This window comes from Megalops cyprinoides, chromosome 21 (assembly GCF_013368585.1).
Source record: "Megalops cyprinoides isolate fMegCyp1 chromosome 21, fMegCyp1.pri, whole genome shotgun sequence".
NCBI lineage: Eukaryota > Metazoa > Chordata > Actinopteri > Elopiformes > Megalopidae > Megalops > Megalops cyprinoides.
In genome coordinates this window covers 26,289,472-26,314,183 of record NC_050603.1, presented here as the reverse complement: position 1 = coordinate 26,314,183, position 24,712 = coordinate 26,289,472, and the positions used below count along the sequence as shown (strand labels likewise).

At 43.4% G+C, this 24,712-nt stretch overlaps 1 protein-coding gene across 2 annotated transcripts in view; it reads right to left on the bottom strand.

Moving 5' to 3' along the window:
- Window positions 1-24,712, bottom strand: part of csmd3b (CUB and Sushi multiple domains 3b) — a 523,594-nt gene that overhangs the window by 45,487 nt on the left and 453,395 nt on the right. For both annotated transcript variants that reach the window (XM_036516253.1, XM_036516254.1), the window contains 8 exons: window positions 21,938-22,126; window positions 20,809-20,994; window positions 20,225-20,419; window positions 18,542-18,715; window positions 18,037-18,210; window positions 7,379-7,552; window positions 6,237-6,422; window positions 4,328-4,501 (listed from right to left, as the gene is read on the bottom strand). In XM_036516253.1, coding sequence (XP_036372146.1) covers window positions 4,328-4,501; window positions 6,237-6,422; window positions 7,379-7,552; window positions 18,037-18,210; window positions 18,542-18,715; window positions 20,225-20,419; window positions 20,809-20,994; window positions 21,938-22,126 — 1,452 coding nt within the window. The remainder of the gene's footprint in view (window positions 1-4,327; window positions 4,502-6,236; window positions 6,423-7,378; window positions 7,553-18,036; window positions 18,211-18,541; window positions 18,716-20,224; window positions 20,420-20,808; window positions 20,995-21,937; window positions 22,127-24,712) is intronic.

The following is a 24,712-nucleotide window of genomic DNA, read 5'->3' as shown; positions in this document are numbered from 1 at the left end:
TCCTAACAATTTCTAACAACTCTAACATAATTCCACCTCCACGCACTTTCTGCCTCGCACTTCTTTCTCCTGTCACTACTTGTTTGTCTCCTCTGCCTGTCTATCCTTGTGTTTTCACCTTGTTTATCTCTGTTTTCTACTTTCCTTGACTTATTTAGCTGAGTTTAGTTGTTTAGGTTGCACTTAAAGCTTACTCCAAGGTCTCCTACACTACTGTTGCTTGCTTTCGCTTTGGATAAAAGTGTCTGCCAAATGACCTAAATGTAATGTAAAATGCTAGTGACCAATTGCTAGCGGAGATCACTAAAGTAAGAGCCGAGTTTCAGCGCCAGCAATCAGAGCAGCGCGAACTTGTTACCAACCGGAGACAAAGTTGCGACCGGAGCCAACGTGTTTCCCAGGCAGAAAGAAACCCTCAACCGAACCAACCGAACCAGACCAGCCCTGGCTCCCCGACAACGGAACCACCAGGCTGTTAACTCTGGGCATAGGACATTGCAGAGCCAAACAACCGACTGTTAGCTACATTTACGAATCTTTGTACATCCGTGTGTTTCAGATCATTGCGAGCAATGTAACTAGCTATGTTTCATTGTTCCTAGCTGATTTGTCACACACTATTCACCACGCAGCGTTAGTTAAGATACCACACAGAGATGTAGGGTCTTTGCATGCGTATCCTCTTGCTAACCCCCTTCTTTTAGTCCGCACAGGATAACCCCACAGTTATCAATCGTCCAAACATATCCTGTATCAGACAGACGTTATGTTCGCACACACATGCACATAGGCAACTCAAACTCGCCGCCACACACATGCACATACGTGCACGTGCACACATGCACAACTCAACAAAGGTGCTCACACACACTAGCGCAAGACATTCGCTCAAACCTACACGTAAGTGTAAATACATACACATTCGCTTCACTCATTGTACATAAATGTATTGATCTGTATATGACTACTATATCCTAATAAATGCATTATTTTTCCAAGGTTGTCTGTTGCATGTTACATGCAGAATGAATATCGCCAACCTCTGCTGATCAGAATTCTAAATACCTAACTTAATAAATACCTTAGTTGAATCATCAGTATTATTTGTTTAGTTAGCTAAGGTGAGACATTTTACTATTACATTCATTAAGTGTGAAGAGCTGGTCATTACTGTGCTGTGAATATTGTCCAATTTCTAGACTGAATTATATCAGCTCCACAATTTCTTCCCTGACATTATGGTTCTGAATTGATGTAATGGAAACGTTTGTGGCATCCATGCTGTACAGTAATTCTTGTTTAACCAGACTCTGATATACAATATGCACGCCGTGCACTTACCTATAAACATAAAGTATACAGTATCGAGGTAGGTAAAAAGGTAGGTAGGTAAACTAACTGCTGTCCCTAACTGCTGTTACCAGTTGTCCCCATTGATACTGTCAAGTGATTCTTTGAAATTAAAAAGTAACTCTAATGTAAACACCATAAACCTGTAAAAAACCTTACTGACAAAATAGCTTGCTACCATTAGCCACCTCGCTAACCCTAGATTATCTAGACTACATTAACTAGCTAGCTGGCTATGAGTTCCATTACCACAAAAAATGAAATTAGTTAATGAATAGTGACATTAGCTACACAGCTGTAAAATGATTTTTATTATGTTACACATGAGGAAAATGTCCTTTCCTGGCCTACTCCCTTTGAAAGGTACAGTGATAGGGAGTGCTGGCCACTTGCCTCCACAGTGAATGGCTGATATCCAATGATCTCTTAGTTTTTCAACATGAAGCTGACACAATGATAGAAATGAGAGCCAGTTGCTTTCTGATTGTCTGATTGTGCACCCAAAGACACAGGGATTAGTTGCCGACTCTTTTCAAATAAAATTAACATTAACCTTCAGCAGCATTAGAAAGCTCTCAGAAGTAGTGGTATAGTATAGCACAGAGTAATGCTGTGTCTCCTTCTATCAAGTATGCTGGCCTTGGTGTAGGAACAGACATGTATCATATATACATATAACATATACTATATACCACCTTCCAATTTTCTCTTTCACAGAGGCAAACAAAGGCAATAATGATGCCCAGACACTAATGGTCTAACCCAATGTGACAATGCTATTAATGCAAAGAGCTTAACCTCTCTAGTGTCATGGCTGCGCACTGTATTAATTTTTAAACAGTGCTATAGTTGAATAGAGTAGCTCAGGGAGAGCTTTGACTGGGTGTGTGCCGTAGCACCACATACAAGCCTTGTCGACCACCTCTCATGTCCAGATGCCACCCCAAGCTTCGGGAGAGGATGTAAAGGCCTCTGTCAGATGATTAGCGTTGGCTGATTATCACAGAGAACTCCCAAAAAACAAGCTCAGGGAGACGCCAGCACCGCACTGGCCTCAGGTTCAAAAGTACGCTCCAGCGCTAGGGCTTGGCCATGGCACTACGCTGATGCAGACGCGTAGGCTCCAGACTGGATAGAGCTTATCACAAGTATCACTACAGTGTGATGTTGCTCTCTGCAACATTACATTTACATTTATTCATTTGGCAGATGCTTTTATCCATAGTGACTTACAAGTGAAAGCCATACATGGAGTCACAATATTAGAATTGCTGCTAGTTTCAAAAATTGGCCTGACAAGATATAAGCTAGCTGGCAAAAACACAAGTGGATTAAAACTAAATTTTTTTAATGGGGAAAAAAGAGTTTAGGACATAAGAAATTGCTTTAGATGGTAGTCATTCAGGTGATCAGGTGAGTGTGGAAGAACTGTGTCTTCAGATGTTTCTTAACAATACTGAGGCATTTGGCAGAACAGATGATGTGTGGAAGGTCATTCCACCACTGGGAGACAACTGCACATAAAGTTCTGGATAGTGATTCTGTTCTGCAATGCATTGGGACCACCAGACGCTGTTTGATAGCAGAGCATAGTGATCGGGAGGGAACATGCTTGTAGTAGGGTGTTCAGGTAGGTAGGTGCAGCTTTGTTGGTTGTTCTGAATGCAAGCAACAAGGCCTTGTACCCGATGTGGGCAGCTACAGGGAGCCAGTGAATCAATGCAGCTCTTTGGAATCATCCTACAGGCTTGACTTACAGCTGATACAGCTGATATTGACCTCTTGTCCATCTGAAAATGGCCATTTACTATTTTGGCATCTTTTTTTGAATATTTGCTACACTGTGCTATCCACCAATTCAAAGAGCACCCTGTCAAGGATTTGAGCCTGCAGTGTTCTGGACACAAGTCTACTTCCCAACCTACTGTTACACATTAAAGTCCCACTATACTGGAGGGAAGAACAAGGCATTTTCCTGTAATATGCATGTCATTTTGGTTATAACCTCATGCTACACAAAGAAATGGAAATCCCCCAGGGGAGGAGAATGACTCCTCTTTTATTCCTGTGAAGCAGATGGCATCTAATCTCTATAAAGGAGACAAACATTAAATACCACCCAGAATCTACAGATCAATTACCACTGCAAAGATGCCACAACTCCCGAAAGAGGATCTATCCAGGGCCTAATTATCAAGAGAATGAAACCCCTCTCCTCTGAAAACTTCTGCTGCAAATTACTTTCCATCCCAAAGGGGTCATTGTAATTTTTAATTAAATGTAGCCAGATAACGATTCTATCCATGTTGCCACTTCATAATGAATTTATTTAGCCCCTTTAAACAGTGAGATGGTGAGAAATTAATGATGGTTTGATTAAAGGAGAAGATATGCTAACTTTTTGAGAAACAGCCATGTTGTGTGACTCTTCCTGGGATAGTGTTCTAACCTGGCTGTGTTGCAGAGTGATGTCAGCACCACAGAGAGCACACCCACACATTGAGCCCCTCGCCACTCTTCGCGGATTGTTTCTGCTTATGCGGCAGCTCAGTTATGAATCTGTCCCTGGTGCATTTTTAAACATCTCCATTGTTTTTTTTTTCCTCACCCATGTTCCTTCCTGAAGGCTTTAGGCATTTTTCCCTCTCTATCCCTTTTTTTTTCTCTACACCTCCTTTCTCCTGTCTCTGGTGAGCTGGCAAGATCCTTGGAAACCGGAGCCGGTGCTGTGTCCATTTCTGCTGCCAGGAGGTGGGAAGCGGCCGCGGTTTGAGTGTATCCACCGTGATGTGGCAGTTTAAAGCCTACTGTCAGCTTCTCACCCTCATTAACGACTACATTCTCTTTCACTGACCATTTTCTCTCTGCTCTACAGTGAACTGTGGTAACACTGCAGCAGAGGGCGCTATTAGAAATCTGAGAAATCTGACTGGTCAACTGATTGATTGGTTGACTGGCAGACCCCGGGTGCAGGTACCTGAGCAGTAAGGCATTGGGGCGCTCCAGTGTCCATTGAGCTGGCAAGTGCGTGACGACTGGCCAATCAGCTCCCTCCCCCCGGTGCAGGAGTAGCGCACCGTTGAGCCGAAGGTGAACTTGTCCCCACTCAGGATGCCATTGGGAGGGGACCCGGGGTGGCCACAGTCGATGACTGGAACACAAGGGACAGTCCACTGCTTTACATGGGTATGCCACAACAGAGAATGCCACCACAGGTATATAACCACAAGACAAAGTTTTCCTCATTTACCCAAGTAAATTATAACACATACACTCCATGGAGACCAGCTTAGTCTGTCGTACATCATATCTTTATGAATTATCATGTATCTCAGACAATACTTTACCACACCTGTCAATTTTCCCTTCTGCCAATGGCAAAAGTGATGCAACACAGCCCAGCAGTTTCTACCCATTATGTTTTACTATAATCTGAATTTTATTCATTTATTTTTAATTTTACTTAAATTGACTGTAGCGAAGGGCGAGTGCAGTCGCCCCACCCGGCCTTGAACCCGACTTTGACCGCAATACCAAAGAGCCAGGCTCTTTGGTGTCGTAGTCAAAGTCGCATGTGTGGTACCCTGTAGACCTGGGTTCAAGGCCAGGTGGGGTGACTGCTCTCGCCCTTTGCTACAAATGATGTCAGAAGTGGGATGGCTTGCCGTGAGGCCATTGGAGGCGTGCCCATATGTGTGTGAGCCATATGAGGGACCCCCAGGTTAGGTTGACCCCGGTGTAAGGGACTCCAGAGATGGGTGACGCACTAGTGAGTGGGGCACCCTGGGACGGGAGAAGTATGGCAGGGGAATGCGTGAGGGACGCCATAGTGCGTGAAGTGCATGGGCGTGCTTCCCGAAGGGGAGGGCAGTGTGACGGAGTGCCGTCACTACGGTTGAATATGCGCTTCCTGAAGGGGAGGGCAGTGTGACAGAGTGCTGTCACTACGGTTGAGTATGCGCTCTAACTGCCATATCAACAAGCCTGGCTCTTTGGCGTCGTGGTCAAAGTCGCATGTGTGGTAACCTATAGACCCGGGCTCGAGGCCGAGTGGGGTGACTGCTCTCACCCTTTGCTACATTGACTTTTATAAGCTCTAGAAAATGTAATTGACCAGCCTTTATGTGCTGGCATGTATGATTTAGTCTAGAATTGGACATAGTCCTAATTCAAAGCAAGTCACAGCTGGATCAAACAGATACGCATATAAGTAAAGACAGGACTATTAAAAATCACTTTTTAAGGTGAGAAGTCAGTCTTCTAAGGATTAAGGTAACCCTTAATCCATCTGGAATGAGGATGTGAGGTTAACTTTAATTGTAATATTATCATCACAGTTTAGTCTTTTTACTTATTATAGTTACTTGTACTTCTTTTATGACTTCTTTTGTGTAGGATTGGTACTCATGAGAATGAGAAGAGCATGACTTCATGTCTGAACTGAAATTTAAAAAGCTGAAAAAGCTGCCTGATTGTGAAAAAATCTGAGCTGGCACTGTAGACATGGCAGGCTGGTGGTTCTAGTTGGGGATGGTATCAGTGGGCAGTGTGAGCCAGGGTGGGCCAGACTTTAACAGTTGTGTTGTAGCCCATAATTAAGCACCCGAGCTCTTGCTACCGAGGGTGTTTTTGTGAGGCTTTTTACTGGATACACGTTCCACAAACTAGGGATGGCGGGGGGTGGGGGGGGGGGGGGGGGGGCGGCAGATATTTGCCACGGGTAATTCATTTAATCTAAAATCCACGTTCCACCTGTTCTCAAATTATTGAATTGATCCTAAGCATTGTGGGTCCAGCAAGTGATGTGGGGTCAATTAAGAGAAATAAATGGGTAATTAGAGAGGGAAAGTGAGTGCCAGACCCATTGGGGGGGGGCACCAATTTACCGATGCACTCGGGTAACGGCTTGTCCCACTGTCCTGTAGGCTGGCAGGTGAGCACAGATGATCCGAACAAATAGTAGCCCGGGTTGCAGTCGTAAAAGACCACGGTGCCGAAGGTGAAGTTGCCATGCTCAATCTTACTCTCCCGGATGGAATTGGCTGGGATGCCGGGATCGGAGCAGTTGACCACTGAATGAAGACACAGAGGCACACGTTACTTGGAAGACACTTTGCTGCGGCGACTTGATTCTGAGTTTAAAAGCCTAAACCACTGCAGTTGCCATGCATAAGAGAATTATGTTTAATGCACTCTGGGATTTCAAGCACGATTTGGCTTCAAAAACATAAAAAAGCCACTGAATGTCATTGGATAGACACAGAGGTTGACTGGTTGGCTCATTGCTCTTGGCTGGGATTGCTTATACCAAACTGCAACATTGAGTGTTCACCAAAATGACCCTGGTTACTCATGTAGCATAATTGGTGTTATTCACCACACACTGTCAGCCATATGTATGTGCATATGTAAATATGCTTACACACATTCATATGGTTAAATCCCATCATGCAAAGTGCACTTCAGTATGTTATTTACCTAAATGACAGAACTGCTCTTAGAAAATGATGCTCTTAATCCTTTCATATCATGCCACTACCTGAGAGAAACATATGCACTGTCTGAGCTGAAGAATTATTGAGCAGAAAACTCCACTCCAGAGACAGCCAGAGAGGAGAAGCATGACCTCTTGGAAAGTCCCCTGATCGCACATAGCACGTAGCATGCACAGCCTTCTCTTTGGTGCAAGTTCAGCACTGTGACATACATTGTAAACTGTAACTGTTTTCCACTGGCCGAATTAAATATGAGTTCCCCTAAAAGTTCTTGAGAAAGCATACACATTCTCAATGTGTGTGAGTAATGCCTCACTTGGGATCTTTCTTCATAATTAAACTGCTGAGTGTAAATGCAGAGAGCTGTTCACAATCCAGCTAACATACAGCACATGGTAAAGCAGAATTCAGTTATTATGTTATCAGTCTGCACTTGTGCATGGTCTCTCCTCACCCACAATGCACTGCAGTGGTTTGGCGTGTGGCAGGTTAGTGAGCTCCATATGAATAGAAGACTTAACTTTTTTCCCCACCTTTACACGTTGGTGGTGGTTGGCTCCACTGGCGGTTGGCCTGGCACTGGGCCCTCGAGGGGCCCTCAAGGATATAGCCTGTGTTGCAGGAGAAGCTCACCACATCGTTCAGGTTAAAGCCATTCCCAATGGTGCGCCCATATATGGGACTTCCTGGATGACCACAGCTGATGGCTTGATGGGGAAGAGGGAGTGAGGAGGCAACAGATGAAGGGAGAGAGAGAGAGAGAGAGAGAGAGAGAGAGAGACAGAAGGACAGGGGTGAGAGAAAGAGACAGATATAGGGAGGGTATGAGTATAGAAGAGAGGGAGGGAGGGAAGGAGAGAGGGAGAGGACAGACAGAGATAAGAAATAGAGTGAGACAGAGTGAAAGAGAGAGGGAAAGAGACAAAATGAAGGCAACAGAGGGACAGAGTAGGAGTAAGGAACAGGAAGACAAAGAGATAGAAAGAGGGAAAGGAGCAAGGGAGAGATATGCAGAAGGAGGAAAAGAGGGACAGAGTGAGAGAAGGAAGGAAGGGGAGAAGAGAGAGAGAAACAGGGAGAGAAAATGGGAGCGAGGGGGGGGTGACAGAAAAGAGATAGTGGAATCAATAATATTTTTTTCAAACCTATTCAACATGCTTTAAGTGGTATGTAAAATAAAAGTTTCTAAAAGGCATGATTAGATGCAAACTGCCAGACTGCTTCATAGTATTAGAGGAGCAAGTGGAGAGAGCAGGCAAAAACATGTGTAATTAAAAGCTGCCAGACTCCCACAGGAGAATGCAGGCACCAATAAGAGGAAAAAAAACAGAAGATTGCCTCTCCTCCAAAACAAGCACTTAACTGTAACAACCAACTGTAATTAACAATCCTACTGGTTGTGATACAACCCAGTGTTCTTAAAAATGAGAATTAAGCTGCAGTCCCTGCATCAAATTTCAGATTTTTCACAGAGCCATTTGAATAACTACACCAAAGAGGCCTTCACATTTTCTCATGGTACTTCCCTTGTCCTGGGACAAATATAATTCACAGAGCACTACTGATATGAATTCACCGATCTTTCCTCTGTGCATCTGAATGGTTAATCCAATGAAACACTCCTCATCTCCATGCCAATGACCCAAACTCAATTATTCCCGCTCAATTGCAGCCATTTTGTCCAGTGATGCGGAAATGATGTCTAAAGTGTGTTTCGGCGCTGTGTGCAGATGATGTATTAGGCCGGCTGTCCACAGGCTCTTCCGCAGCTCAGGAGCTCAGAGGCAGCCCGCTGGCCTAGTGATGGGGAAACCTGCTGCGCCAGCTTGGGGAATGTTTTGACATGAGAGAGAACACAGAGCTAGGAGCAGACACAACCAATTAATTCCACCTCAAGTCACCCCATTTACGGTAAGCAGGAAAAACCTGAGATCGCGCGCATGCCCTTTTCTTCATTTGTGTTTGGCGAGAGTCACCTACCATGCACTGCCGTGTGATTTCAGCGGGGAAACATGCAGCACTGCACTGTTCTTTTAGGCGTACTTAAAACACAACCTACTCCATGCTGTTGTGTCCGGAGCAAGCAGTCTGTCACCTTGGCTGCATTTACATTGTGCCAAACATCTCATTATGCATGATGGTGATATCTTTTTTCCCCTGCTTGTCTGCAACATTGACATCATCTCTCTTGTGCTCTCTCTCTACTCGCAGCCTCATCACGATTCCCCACTCTTGCAAACAGCCACGGTTCATTTACATAATTACAGTTGCAATTTGTTTCTTTTCACACAGAAGCAATTTCCCTTCATTTAACCACCCTCCGTAACTGAGATTTAAGAGCGGGTTATTACTTTTAAAAATAGCTGAACCCCACTTTCTCTTACAATGCAGTGCACTCGCTAGGTTCTGAACCTCTCATTTCGAATTGCCTATTACATGCGTCTTAAAGAAGTCAGTCATCAAGCCATTCCCAGTCTCTGAAGCCATTTCATGCATGCTACTTTGCTTTTATTTGTACTAGAAATCAGGATGAGACCTGAAAAAGACTACAAGAAAAAAGTCAATTTTAAGAAAGCTAGTTTTTCTCTTCCACTTCTACCATAATTGACCTTAATTTACAATAATGTACACGTCCAGTTCAACCCCCAAAACTGGAAAACACCATTAATTAAGTCTACTCAAACCTACCGTGTGTTTCACTAACTGAAAATTCAGGATCTTGCTTCATAAATCATTTCAATTTAAATGAACACAGAGTCTGAGTTTGCACAGGAATATTTCCCATTAGGCACTTCAGTTAACTAGAGGAGCAAACTATTTTTTATTGCTCTGGCTAATGCTTTCATAACCAGTTCTGTTTTCATTCTTCCCCAGTGCTCATTTTCAAAAGGACGTGTAGCTCTTGACAAAATTGCTCCCTCCATATTCGCCTTTAGTTTGCAATTACATGAGGTCTCCCATGTTAACATTAACTACAATTGACAGAATGTCTGTATTTATAAATGGGGCTATGTCCTTCAAGTACAGGTGAACAGTATGAAGAACGAATAACTTGAGGCTGCTAAAAGGCCATCAAACAAGTGGCCTAAATGTGAAATACAACATTAAATGTGAAATTCTGTTGTAACAAATAAGCAGTCTGAATGGTAATAAACAGTATGCATGACTAAGAACAAATCTAGAACTGCAATCAGAGTACTTAATTACATGCTTGGAGAAAACTGGGACAGCAAGACAGTCACCATGTCCTGAGGAGGAGCTGCATAGCTCCATTGTGTGTAAGAGTTATATTGCCCCTGAGTAAGAGCTACATGGCTCCTGAATAGGAGCTACATTGCCCCTGAGTAGGAGCTACATCGCCCCTGAGTAGAAGCTAAATTGCCCCTGAGTAGGAGCTACATCGCCCCTGAGTAGAAGCTAAATTGCCCCTGAGTAGGAGCGACATCGCTCCTGAGTAGGAGCTACATTGCTGCAATGTAGGAGTTACATTACCCCTGTGTAAGAGCTACATTGCCCCTGGGTAGGAGCAACATTGCTTCATTGTGTGTAAGAGCTACAATGCCCCAGAGTAAGATCTACACTGGCAGTGAGTAGAAGCTCCCGTCCCTCAAGTCTGCAATCCAAGTGCATGAAGACACTGTGAGTACCAGAACAGCTGGGCTAGTTGCATCATTCTAACCCAGGATCCCCAGGAGAGGTGGAGGACGTTTGCATCCTTACTGAGCCCCTCCAAATGTGGGATGCTTGAAGCACCAGGAGAGGGCACATGCACATCTGTTACTGGATGTGCAGCTTTATCCAGTATGCACACTTAAGACATAACTGGTAACACCGTACACGGTCCCTCCCAGAGACTGGAGAGCCTCATCCAGCAGAGGGCAATAGCCCTTTCCGCCTGCCCACTCAGCTGACTGAAGTGTCCATTTCTCCTCATGTCAAAGGGTCTTCATGCAGAGTCATGCACTATCTCTGGCATCACTAGAGGCCACAGGGAAAGCGGAGTCCAGCTGAAGCTGGGATCTCCAGTTTGGACAGTCAGCCAAAAAGACCTGTCTGCTGCAGTGTAGGTCTCCCTGTTGGTTGTCTTTAGTGTGTTGCATCCCCCTTGTCTGCAGCCAAGCCAGCAGCACTGAATCCAAAGGCAGAGCAGGTTCTTGCTCATTCCAACCTGAACTGAGGGGACTGTCCCATGTGAAGCCTGAAGCACAGTACTACCCAGAGCCTTGGAAAACTACAGCTGCTATCAGACCAGAAGGGTTCTAAGACAGTATTCCTTTATTGCATACTGAGTAAGAAGACCACCCAGACCATGAGGGTGGTTTCCTCCACCACATCCTCCTGCTCTACCATCATTATGGGATCAGACCCTAGGGCTGCCCCAGCCTAAACTCTGGAACTCCTTTCATCAGGAACGACAACCCTCCTCATGCCGATGAACAACAGGGAGTACAGCAGGTCTCTGTATTGAAGAAGGCTCAAGGCTACATCACTGTCCTCCTGCTCCATAAAGGAGGATCTGTAAAGCCTATCCATCCATGACTATGGCTAATGGGCTAATTTCTTTTTGGCCCCAGTCATTAGCCCATTCTGCCAGTGGGCTTCAGGTGACTCCTTCCATTGAAGCGTGCCAGTCATACTGCTTTGGTGAGGCATTGGATTCCCTTCTCTGGATCTCTTGCCCATGACTTGCCTGGCATCCTTTACTTTTGTACCCTGACAACCTCGGCTGCCGGATCACTCTGGGGTATAAGCATCACCTTGGCTGCCTGGGGCACCTGTGCTCTTCTATCACTGCCATCTACTCCACCAAAGTGATCTTCAGTCCCCACAGGCAGTCCAGACAGACAGAGTCTTCTCTCCGCAGCAAGTCCTAGACTCTTTCAAGAATCTTTTGATGGATGAAGTCATCCATCATCCCACTGTTGACACCAGTAGGATGTGCTTTCCCAACATTCATTATCTGACGGAGCTTCTGATTTTAACTGAATCATTCTCTTCTAGCCAGCCTTAACTTGCATGCACAAGAACTGCAGGTAGGTAGGGTCAAAATGAAACTGCAACATATTGTCTGCTGTATTGCATTTTACTCTTGTTATGCTATAGATTTATTTATACCTTAGGCACAGTTATGAGCAAAGTGATGCCATTTTGTTTTCATTATGACACTAAACATAAACATGCTTAGGTGTTTGGGTGAGTAAATAGAAGGTGATTCCAGGCCTGATGTAGATAGGGAATAGTTTGCATCTGTATGAATATGAGATGATGTTGATTTGTGCTGCTGCAGATGCTTCAGACAGAAGATTTACTTAAACATGACTAAAATGTAGGGGGTGTGGTGCAGGGACTGCCTGAGCTCTCTCTGTCAGCCTGTAATTGGAGAGTGGGACCCTGCCTCTGCCGCGGGGTCAGCCCCTGTCTGCAGTCTTCATATGGACGGGTTACATCCACAGGCCCCAGTAAGGCCATCTCTGGTGTCACGCTGCTGTGCCGGCTTAACACCCACGTCTCATTTCACCTCCAATCTACGCTGACACTGAATCTTTATTAAAGAAAACACTCCTCAGAAGACAGGTTACGGGCAGAGACAGGTTAAGAGTAAGAGAACTCACTTTAAATAAAAACTTTGACTGTGAGAATGAGGAGAGTTTAAGGGCAGCCTTCAGCTCAGCCTCAATGAGCCTTATCAGGCAGAGGTGATGCAGTCCCACTCTGGGCCAGCAGGGGCGCATAGTACTGCTGAGTAACCTGTTTAATGCCCTCTGCTGTCCAGTACATAAACATGACATTAAGCGGGGTGTGACTTTAACATGGTTATACATAATCCAAGGGTGCTACTACATGGCAGACAAAGTGTGGTACTGCAAACATGGATATGCTAGCATGTACCATATAATGTACCACATGCAACCATAAGTAACCATGTAACCACACATATTCATGTTTTACAATTAAATAAACTGAACTAACCCTTGTCTATGCTTCACAGCCATACTGTACTTACAGTGTTAAAATTTATTGCTTAATCCAACATTATCAGCAGTCACAATTTCATCACAACTGTGATCACAGTTTCATCAAGTACTAACACAGTGGCATCCTGTAAAACAAACTGCTACCCAGAATTTCTCAAAATTGCATCAACTTTTCTCTAATAAGATAGAGCCCTGTTTCCCAACCCTGCTCCTGGAGGCACACTGTCCTGCATATCTTCTATGTATCCTTCCTGCTTGACTAAATCAGGTGTGTTCAGCTAATCAAAAGTGCCACTGATGAGTTCAGTCAGGTAGGTAGAGCAGGGATAGATAGAAGATATGCAGGACGGTGTGCCTTCAGGAGCAGGGTTGGGAAACGCTGAGATAGAGGATCACATAAATTAAAGCATATACACAGAGCCAGCCCTGACCAAGTTGGTGACCTAGGTGTGACCGGCAGAGCTACCCGTTTGCCTCTCAGCCACCGTAGCTCCTTCCCTTGGCCACGCCCCCTAGTAGCACTCGGGGGGCTAACCACTAATTAGCCAAGGTTCCCTTTTGTGTATATATATGGCCGCTTCGTCAGGTATGGCAGTTCGAGTCCCTTAGTTCACTGCTTTTCGGTACGTAACGCTATCAATGCTGAAAAGGTATGTGCTCCCTGTTTGATTTTCAATTGCCGTTAGATTGTTGCTGTGCTCACGCATGGGTTTAAAATTGAATTGTTTGGTAACAGGTATTCGTGGTTCTACCAACGCGTCCTGTGGTGTGTGTATGTGCTTCACTGAAGGTATTTGCGTTATATTCAATCTGTTGCACCCGTACCTTTATTAAAATCCATGTTGCAAACAATCGATCATGTATTTTAAATATGCGTGTGTGTAACGGCAATGTTTTAATTTAGGTCTGTGCCGGAGACGCCGAGTAGGCACCAGTTTCGCTCACCGGAAGGCATGTAGAGGTAAAATTTAAACTAGGGGCTACCTCTTCCCGTGTGTGCAGCTCGCGGCAATTGGGGACAATGTATGTTGTGTACTCGGTACTGCTATGCGAACGCTAAACCATGACGAATATTGTTTTGTTACCGTTTTAGGAAGATTTGCCTCCTGTAATTTTAGGTAGCTTTTGCCTTGCGAGGTTTTTAGGTAAGTGGCCTGAGTTGGTGTGTTTGGCCAATTGTTTGTGCGTGATTTTTATCGGCAGACTGATTTTAGGCGTACTGGCTGCCCCAGTGTGCTATTTTATTGCTTTTTAATTATGTGCTTGACATTTTTATATTAACCACCTATATAGTTATCGGGGAGTGTAGCTGCTGGTCTGCAGGGTGGGTCGCTGGACCTGGGTCCCCTCCTTCGTGCACTGCATGCAGTGTTGTAGTGGTAAAGTGCACTTCACTATTTGCTGTACCTGTGTGTGTTAGCAGGCAGCAGGAACAAGGGCACGCGTGGTGTGTCGGTCTCTCCCCTTCCCAGAAAAGGTAACCTTCTCCGCGATCAGCCTACTCCTCCCCTCATTTTTCAATAGTTTGTCTCTGGTGGCAGCCATTACCCCGTCCTCTGGCAGCATTGTTTGCCCTTATTACCCTCCCACCTGTTTAAGAGGTTGTAGCAATAAGGGCAGGTTTATGGTGTGTGTGTGTGTGTGTGTGGTGTTTTTTTTTTTTTTTGTTCAATAAACTTTTGTATTTAACTGAAATACCATGTCTGTCTTTTCTGCTAGCTTACCTGCATGTGAGAACCCTCTAGTCTCCGTACTATATCTTAGGAATCTAAGTCGTAAGCATTTCTTGGGGTGAAAGTCCCCAGGTGGCGTAGTCGAGTACCCTAGAGCCAAGACCTTTGCTGTTACCACCACCTGGTCACAGGCAAGATTTTAGCTGGTGCCCCTTGCATCACAGCCAATTCCACCACCATGGTTAATTGTGGTTTTAAACTATTCTTTATGGTCAGAACATGACAAACACTTGCCAAACAGCAGAACATTTCACAATCTGAGGTAGAACAATTATCATGAAAATATTTTTTTCAACATCAAAATATGCATGAGTAAAATCCTCTTTCAGTCCCTTTTCCTCAACAAAATTAATATCTTAATAGAAAAATTAAGTGCTGCAGTGTGATACAGCACACAGGTAAGAGACTGCAGAGCTTAAAAGTGTTTTAAAGGATAATGTCAATAAATAAAACAATAGACAAATCTTAATTCTGGTCAGCATGCCAAACCCTTTGTACAGACGGGTTGAAACATTTCACAAGTGTTTTAGCTGACAATGTAAACAAAATAAATAGACAAAAGAAAAATCTTAACTGTGGTCAGTATCTTCTGTACAAATTTTAAACAAGCAAAGCCATTACAAGTTACGGGCAAGAAAGACAAGTCTGTCCACAGTTTCAGGTTTTAAAGCTGCCCTGTGAAAGCTTATAAGCTTGAATCCCTCATTTTCGACAGTGCTAATGGGAAGCATGTCTTTTGCAATGCAATATGCAATTGCATTTGTGATGTCTTTGTGTGTGTTCATTTTTTTTGTCGTAAGGCACGGTGCTGGAAAATGCTGATACGATCGTTTGCTGCTGGGTAGTCGCACTGGGTACTGGCCTGGTGCTTGTCGAGGGTCCACTAACAACACTCGTTTGGGACTGTAATTTCTTACTTTCTGCTTGTTCTGCGTGTGACCCTTGTCGACGATGTCTTTGCTCTTCAAGCTGGTCATGGGCACTGCCTGTTCTTCGGTGTCGCTTATTTTGATTATTCCGCTCCAACTACAAGCCTGTCAGCCACTGTGTCTGTAAACAATACCACGTGCTGGCCTGAATTTATACCTCTCACCGTGCAACCTAACATGCACAATGCATACCTTTATTCCTGCGACATGATTGGCAGTTCGTGATTCTTTTCTGTGAATGCTATCTAAGCATGGAAATGAATTATATTGAACATTTATGTTTCTAACAAGGAAAATTATATTGTGATAATTACCGTTTTATCGCACAGCCCTACAGTTACAACTACTAATTACAAAAGGGGAAAAAGAAAAGCATTTTAATTGACTATTACAAGCAGGGTTAACGTTGGCTAACTAGACTAAGATGTCAATAAAAATGTATGACTGGTTTCTTGAGGCACACAGTGGATGGTTTGTGCAGCACACTTAAAAGAAAAAGTGTGTTTCTCAAAAATATGTTGTAGGTTATTCCCCAAATGCCTGAGTAGTCTTTCCAACTTTCCCTAATGAATTTGTGGTAGTAACTGACGTTAACTCTAGCTATTTATTAAATTAGCGAACGTTACTATGTCCAAAGTAAGCTAGTAACACTGCTCCAATGATAACTACTATGCAATTCAGTGATGGCTGGTGGTGATATTGGGTGGGTGGGCTAACAAATGCATTATACCCATCAATAGTTCATGCTGCAGCAACAGCAGCATCACATCCGAGACAAGTTACAGCAACAACCCTGTATACGTTGTTATAGCAAGTGCTCTACAACAACACTATAGAGAAGTACCCAAAAGAATGACCTGATGCCAAAAAAACTCTATCTCTCTCTCTCTCTCACACACACACACACCATCTGACTATTTTTCTCTGTACATATTAGCACATGCCATTTTTAACAAAAACAAAATATGCAAAAATGATGGAATGATAGGCTAGATAGAGCATTCTGTTCTATCATGTAGCCTACAATGTCAGAAAAGGGTCCACCTAGGGATGCACTACAAAACGTGTTCCAACTGTAACACATTGTGTCAAATATCATGTCCCCAATAAAACAATTTGGTAACCACAGCAAAAATAACGGTCATTATAGCAGAGAGACAGGCAATATGTAGACAGGAAAGCTAAGGAAACGTTGACGACCAAAACATCACATCGACGACCTTTCTGGGACGCAAACAGGTTAATCACCATGTCATTGAAGTCCGGTGATTTTTGGATGAAGTCCCGCTCAATAGACAGCAGTGCATTCAGCCTATCCTGTCCTATAGTACTTCGGAGAAATGATTTGATCCTCTTAAGCGTACTGAAATACCTCTCTGACTCTGCCGATGTCATGGGGGTTGTGATGGCTATTTGCGTTAATTTCAGTGTTTCAGAAAAAGTGCTCCAATAATTCCACAACAATGGTGGATCATGGAGAATCGAATAGTTCCTAATAGTGGCTAATCACAAGCAGCGTTTGCTGTTCTTTGAGGTAGGCTATAATCAGAAGAAAAAATATCCAGCAACAACGTAAAATGTGGAATCAGTCTGATTTTTTTCATATTCAGCATGCTAGATCGATAAGCTAAATTTGACAAACTGTCAGAGATTCGTCGAACAGAGTATTTTTCGTCATTTAGCAACCGTTTTTAAAAGCTTTGAGGGATAGGTCCAAAATCACCTCTTATTTTAACCAACAAAATAAGTCTTCAATATATCATCACTATATTAGATTGACTGATAGCTATTTGACACTACTAGCTAGCTAACGTTGGTTGACAAATAGTGAAAATGTTATCTAGCTAGAGAGCTAGTGATATCTAAAGTCAGCTATTAACTGGCTACCTATTGACAGCCACTCTTTTTTTTTTAGCTACTCTACTTTTGCCGTGATCATGTGATTATTAGAAGAAATGTGCAAAACAGACAGTCAATAGATGTCAGTTACTTGTATTCTAGATGACAAATATATGGTCTGATACAGTAAATGGTCCAGTTTCGCCGGACTTTCTCAGATAGGCTACTTCTCAATAGTTTGGAATAATAATGGAAAATGACATTCAAATTAACCAGCGAGGAACTATATATTTGAGCCTCCATAAACCATGTGACCGCCTGAGACTTCCGGGTACTTCAATGGCGCACTCTATCAACGGCTCTGGGCTGAATGAATTTAGCCCAAATGATCAGCAAATCAAGGAGGTGTGCTGCAACAAGGCAATCACGTGGCAACAACTGGTATTTATGTACAGTTGTAGCTTGTAATTACTATAACCCAGTCCTTTATGCCATGATTACCAACAATCTGCAATCAGCAGTCACATGGTCTGTGTTTCTAGCATGTAAGAACGTAATTCAGCTGTGGTTATACTACTTAATAGCACAGTACAGTTGTAATTATAGCACATGCTATAACTGCAGGTACAAACTTGGGTGACCTGTGCTGACAGTTTCCTAGCACACATGTGCTTAACGTTGCTTGTGGTCAGCTAAGATCCGGGTGCACACTCACACACGCAGACGGGGAGCTGTCCCGACCAGTTGTGGTCCTGTTGGCAGATCCGCACCGAGGAGCCGATGAGGCGGAACCCGGGGACGCACTGGTACACCACTGTGTCCCTGTAGCCGAAGTTCTCCCCGATCACCTGCCCATTCACGATGGGCTCTGGCACCCCACAGTGGCCCGCTGAAGACAGAAGTTGAGAGAGAAAGAGAGAGAGAGAGAGAGAAAGAGGGCTGTTTTTAGGTGGTGGGTGGAGCCCCAAAAACGATGGCGGGAAGGAGCAGATGAACCACTGCTGCCCTCCACTGACAGGCCCCGAATTCATTTTGCTTGTTTTTTATTTTTTCCAGGTGACAGAACCAATAAAATAGCACTGAATCAGCGCTCCCCTATGTTCTGAAATGCTCTCCCCAGTGGATGTGCCGGAGTAACTGGTGTAATGTAATAAACTGTGTGCATTACACAAGGTTAAAGCCATCAGTAAGGGATGTGCTCGGGGGCTTGGTTCTGGTACCGAGGCATCGGGTCTCTGTTCCGCTCCACAGGCCGGACGACAGGCACTCGCGCACGGTGGAGCCCACCAGCATGTAGCCCCCGTCACAGGTGAAGATGGCGGTGGCACCGAAGGTCATCTGTGTTCCAATTTTCTTCCCGTTAGGAGGGGTGGGGAGATCTCCACATGAGATGACTGCAAAGAGTTATATTACACAGCTGAGAAACAGAGCACAGCTGGCTGATGCCAGGGGAGAGAGATGGAGCTGTGAGACACAATGCTTGTTTCTCAACTCAATCCAATTTATTAGAGATCATTTCACAATGTAGAGAATGTAGCAATGATCAATCTAAAAGGAAACCATTCCCCTGTTCATTCTGTGCAGTTAGAAATATGATAGCATGTGGAAAAATTCATGTTAATGACTGTTAAGTCCATCTCATCCAGTACATATTGCATAAAGGAGTAAAGGAATCCATAGTAATTACCAGCAAGCAGACAGCTTTCTTTAGTCCAGTGTTTCCCAGACCTCTCCTGGAGGACCCTTTGTCCTGCATGTTTTAGATCTCTCCCTGCTCCAACACAGCTGACTCAAATGATCAACTCGTTATGAACTCCTGAAGCTGCTTAATAACAAACTGATCATTTAAATCATCTGTGTTGGAGCAGGGAGAGATCTAAAACATGTAGGACAAGGGGTCCTCCCGGAGAGGTTTGGGAAATGCTGCTTTAGTCTATAACCAAGCAAGGACTAGGGTATGCATGGATGAGAGACTCTCAAGGCAGGCAGGTTTCTGATGGCAGGTTTTGATGGTAGATAAACAGGAGGCAAGGCAAGTCTTTTAAATGACAAATTTAACTGAATTTAAATTTAAGCTTGGAAATTAAATCTAATGCATGCACTGATTGTTACATATAACATCATGTGGTCACAATGGATACTAAAATGGCCATTGTTAGTCATCACAGGATTCAATTTATATGGGTAAACATTGACCAAAAACTTCATCTGTTGGACTGTAAAAGTAGCCATTGAAAAATGATGGCGTCATCAAAGATTACCCAAATATTAGCTCAGTTTGCTGTTTGGATAGAATGCCTATAATCAGAATGGCAAAAAATCAGAATACTCCATTGTAGGATTTTCATGTTTTTGTTAAGGTTTACAATCGCTACAGGTGCTCTACTGGTGGTTTGGCTTCACTTCCAGTTTTGACGTAATGAAACATTTTGAAAGTGGAAATGATCGAGCTATTACTGTATGTATACCTCTGTTTGTTTAGACAGTAATGGAAGTAATCTTTCAATTAAAAAGTTTACAGAATACAACCCTTTTTTTTCCAGACAATTTAACCTTAACAGAGGTAAAGGTCATTGATGATAGAAACTATATATATAAAGTAATTATACAAAATTAAGCCCCCTTACGTTCACAAATATTTTTTTCCATAGCTTATAGCTTATAGCTTCCAAATACTGATAAATACCAGAATATGAAAAAAAGATCTTGTGAGGCAATTTTGAAACAAATCACCCTTCAAACATAACTAGGGATTATGTTTTCAGAAAATTTGGATATTTTGTGCCTCAAGACCAAAATTAATCCTTGGCAAAATGTCACCACAGTGTGATGTAGTTAGCTGGGTCCTTCAACAGCCCTCTGAAATGTGCTGCCCTTAGTGTGGGAAAAGGCATTGTACTTACTCTGGCAGTGTGGCCTCTCGTTCTTCCAGCTCCACATGCCATTGGCCATGCACTGGATGTGGGCAGGGCCCAGCCGGTAGTATCCAGGGTCACAGCTGAAGATGATCTTGGTCCTGTACTCATAATGGGAGCCGTTAACGATCCTCCACCTCCCATGCTCCAGAGAGAACGAGCCGATGCTGGGACACACCACCACTGTCCCGTTCAACAGACACAGCACACACAGACTGTCACAGCTGCTGCTAATCATCATTTGTCATGCCCTAAAGACTATCCGATTGTCAAACAATACGAGGCTATACCTTTAAAAATCACTCAGATTATGGCAATTAATAATTCAAAATAATGCAATGAAATATTAAAATGGCTCTGTATCTTGTAATTTGTTGACCCCTTTTCTCATTCCTTAGTAATGCAGCCAGGCACCTTAATGGGCAATAACTTCATGTTTTGGCAAAGACATTAATCTGCTCATAAATAAATGAGAGTCTGTATTTGTGCTGGAAATGGTCTTAAACAAGCACACTCACTGCCCCCCCCCCCCCCCCCAGTGCTCGCCTGGTGCCACCCTCACTCCCCTTCACCTGAACAGCGCGGGATTTTGTTGTGGTTGCTCCAGGTGCCGTCAGGCTGGCACACGGCACTAGTCAGCTCCTTGGAGGACAGCCGGTAGCCGTCATTGCAGAAGTAGGTCACGCGCGTTCCCACGGAGTAATCAGCCGTCAGCACACCTCCGTTCACTGGGGCCTTGGGCACCCCACAGGACACAGCTATGGGGGACAGGAAGAGGCTCGGCTCAACCCTGGGCATGGGGAGCCATGCGTCCGTCATGCTCAGCTCTCAGCATGCATCAGTGTTGTGATGTGGCTGTCGGCCTCGATTTTGGGAGGTTGCCGGTTCAAATCCCAGTTGGGGAAAGTTATCCAAGCAGCCCACAGGGGGTGCAGAGACACTAGCCATGAAAGCACACGGGAAACCATGCGCAAGGACAGTGGTCTTTGTGTGGGAGTGCAGGAAACTCTCAGAGCTGTCTGTGAGAAAGCACTGTTTGAAAAGACAGTGATGCAATCGGTGTTGCTTGTTACTATAATAATTGAAAAAAGTGACTAACCAAACAAAATCAAAGCCCCAGAGAAATTAGAGATCATCTGTGCTACTCACTAGACTGGAAACAATTTTCTTTCAAGTTCCTTTATTCAAAAGCCAATAAGTAAAATCCATGGTCATGCTGTACCCACCAGTCCTAATGTAACGTTTTTATCATCTTTTGTACATATCTTTTAAAAGGCACAATGCAGCACTGTTTTGTAACAAATAAGCACTTCAGGAATCAAAGCATTTTCCCTAGCCCCTTACATTTGACAGTGACAGAAGATGAACTCTTGTTGCTTTGCTTTAAGATAATACACTCTGTCCATGTAGCCAGAAACACTAGGGGAGTTAAGAGTCATTTAAGTGTCACTAGATGTTAGCACCACATGTGCTTGTTTCCTCTGAAGGGAATAACCTATCCAGTCCAATAATTTAGCGTGCAGTGAGAATCCCACGTGTCAATAAGGGACATTTTGCTACTCAAAGCCATGGAGCAGAGATGACAGCCTCTCAGAAGAGAGGTTATGAACGCAGTAGGGCAGAAAATTTTTTTGTTTAATTTGGTTTTGACCAGGGGCACAGGACCTGGCCAGGACAGCAGGACCCCAGCAATGGTCTTACCTTGACAGGCTGGGACGGGGGAGTCCCAGGCATAGTAGCCGTGGGGAGTCTTCCGGCAGACGGCCGTACTCTTGCCAATCAGGCGGTAGCCACGGTCGCAGCTCCAGCGCACCAGGCTGTTGAGATGTCCACCTGTCTGGCTGGCAATGGAACCATGCGCTGGTGACTCAGGGGTGCTGCAGTACAGGGCTGCGGAAAGAGAGTGCAACGTGTCAGCACACTCCAGTACCCCCCAAAAACTAGCCCCCTACTCTGCAGCTTCATGTAGTTCAGCACGTAAACACTAATGTATACGAGGTCCTCACGGAAACTGCTTTTATTCAGAAACAACACAGTCAGGGGGACCTCAAGCCTTCCCTATAAGCTGCAGAGTAAACAGCACATGCAAAAGAACTAACAGTACGTCGTTTTCATAATTATATACTCGTATTCTGTCAAATATTGTTAACTGCTATTTTAAAGATGTTTTTCCATGACGCCATAACGCTAACAAAATGTATAATTAGAGGGAATAAATAAATATAATTACAGAGAATGTCATTTTAATTTTATTTAATTCTCAAAAGGCTACTTATTATAGCATTAAATACAGTATATTATTACACTTTTACTACTATTTCACAAAATCTGTGCAGAAACAGCATGCACAACTTAGAATTAGCCACATGCAAATGAAAAGACTGTTAAATTAATTCAGCTGGAGAAAGCAAGGGATTCTGAAAGTAAAGCCACTAACCCTTGTGTGAAGGGGATCGTTATATAATGTGAAATTTAATCACAGATTGAATTAGAGGTTTGCATGCAGCATGCATTTTTCAGACAGCAATAGCCTTTGCTAAATTGACTCTGGAGCATAGTGGAATCCAATGGTATTTACCTGGGGAAAACCACCCTATCCTGAGATATGAACATACACCACAGAGTGCTCACTAAATACCCATGTCTGTTTGCTCAGTAAGACTTTTATCTATAATATTACTTCATAAAAATAATTTACCACAATATATCTTTTGAAACAGCAAAAGGCTCTGTGAGATTGAATTCAGAGATAATGTCTGATGGCATGGGACATGGCATGGCCATCCATGTGGCAAGGGAAGGATGATGGCCTGTTTACCACTGGAGAACTGTTTACAGAGGAACTTGGGAACTTGGGAATCACATTTTGATTTGATCTGGGAGAGAGTGTGCCACCAGGGGACACCACAGACAGAAGGCTGGAACATGCTGTGTATATTTGAATTATGCAGTGTTGGAATGATATTGCAAATTTTAAAGTTTTGGCAGAGATTCATCTGGTAGAGATAGACAGAAAGCCAGCTTGTAGATTTAAACATGCTGTCCAGAAAGGAGGACTGTTAAAAAATCATCACAAGATCCATTTCCAAAGAGGACTGTTGGGGAGAGACAGGAAATGAAATGAAAAATGAAGAACAGATAAAATCTTGTTTAAAATCTTGTTCCACACTCACACTACAAAAGGGAGGGAGTTTGTTGCTGTTGGGTAAGACCTGGTCACCCTGGTTCACTTGTGTATGAACCTTTTTGGATTCTCTGCTCTCTGTGTCCCCACTTTCAAAGTTTTAATGAAAACACATTTACAGATTAGATGATTAAATGATTTGAGGTGTACTGTGTCAGTTGTTCGCAGCATCATTGCAGGCACAGTTTTCGGTACTCATTCTATTAACTTTTACAGCTGCCTTGTAGTTGTAGTTTAGTAATATAATCAACATGAATTCACTAAATTAAACTTAAACACTACTTAAAAATTAAACACTATATTAAATCCATAAAGAAGATTTTAAATTACTATGGGAATACTTACATTTAAACTTTTTAGTGGTGACTTAAGAATATCTACATACTAGTCTACACATATACACCACTAGTATTAAGATCATACAGTTTCATGTAAGTAGACCCAGCCCTGACCAATTTGGTGCCCTAGGCAAGATTTTAGCTGGTGCCCCTTGCATTGCAGCCAATTCTACCACCACGGTTAATTGTGGTTTCAAACTATTCTTTATGGTCAGAACATGACAAACATTTGCCAAACAGCGGAACATTTCACAATGAGGTAGAACATTCAAAACAATTATCATGATAAAATCTTTTTTCAACATCAAAATATGCATGGGTAAAATGAAGTAAAATCCTTTTTCAGTCCTTTTTCCTCAACAAAATAAATATCTTAATAGAAAAATTAAGTGCTGCAGTGTGATACAGAACACATGTAAGATGACTCAGACTGCAAACTGTTTTAAAGGATAATGTCAATAAATAAAACAATAAATAGACAAAGAAATCTTAATTCTGGTCAGCATGCCAAACCCTTTGTACAGACGGGTTGAAACATTTCAGAAGTGTTTTAGCTGACAATGTAAACAAAATAAATAGACAAAAGAAAAATCTTAACTGTGGTCAGTATCTTCTGTACAAGTTTTAAACAAGCAAAGCCATTACCCAACAAGTTACAGGCAAGAAAGACAAGTCTACAGTCTCAGGTTTTAAAGCTGTGACAGCTGATAAGAATCCCTCATTTTCGACAGTGCCAATGGGAAGCATGTCTTTTGCAATGCAAAATGCAATAGCATTTGTGATGTCTTTGTGTCTTTTCGTTTTTTTTTGTTGTCGTAAGTCACGGTACTGGAAAATGCTGATACGATCGTTTGCTGCTGGGTAGTCGCACTGGGTACTGGCCTGGTGCTTGTCGAGGGTCCACTAACAACACTCATTTGGGACTGTAATTTCTTACTTTCTGCGTGTTCTAAC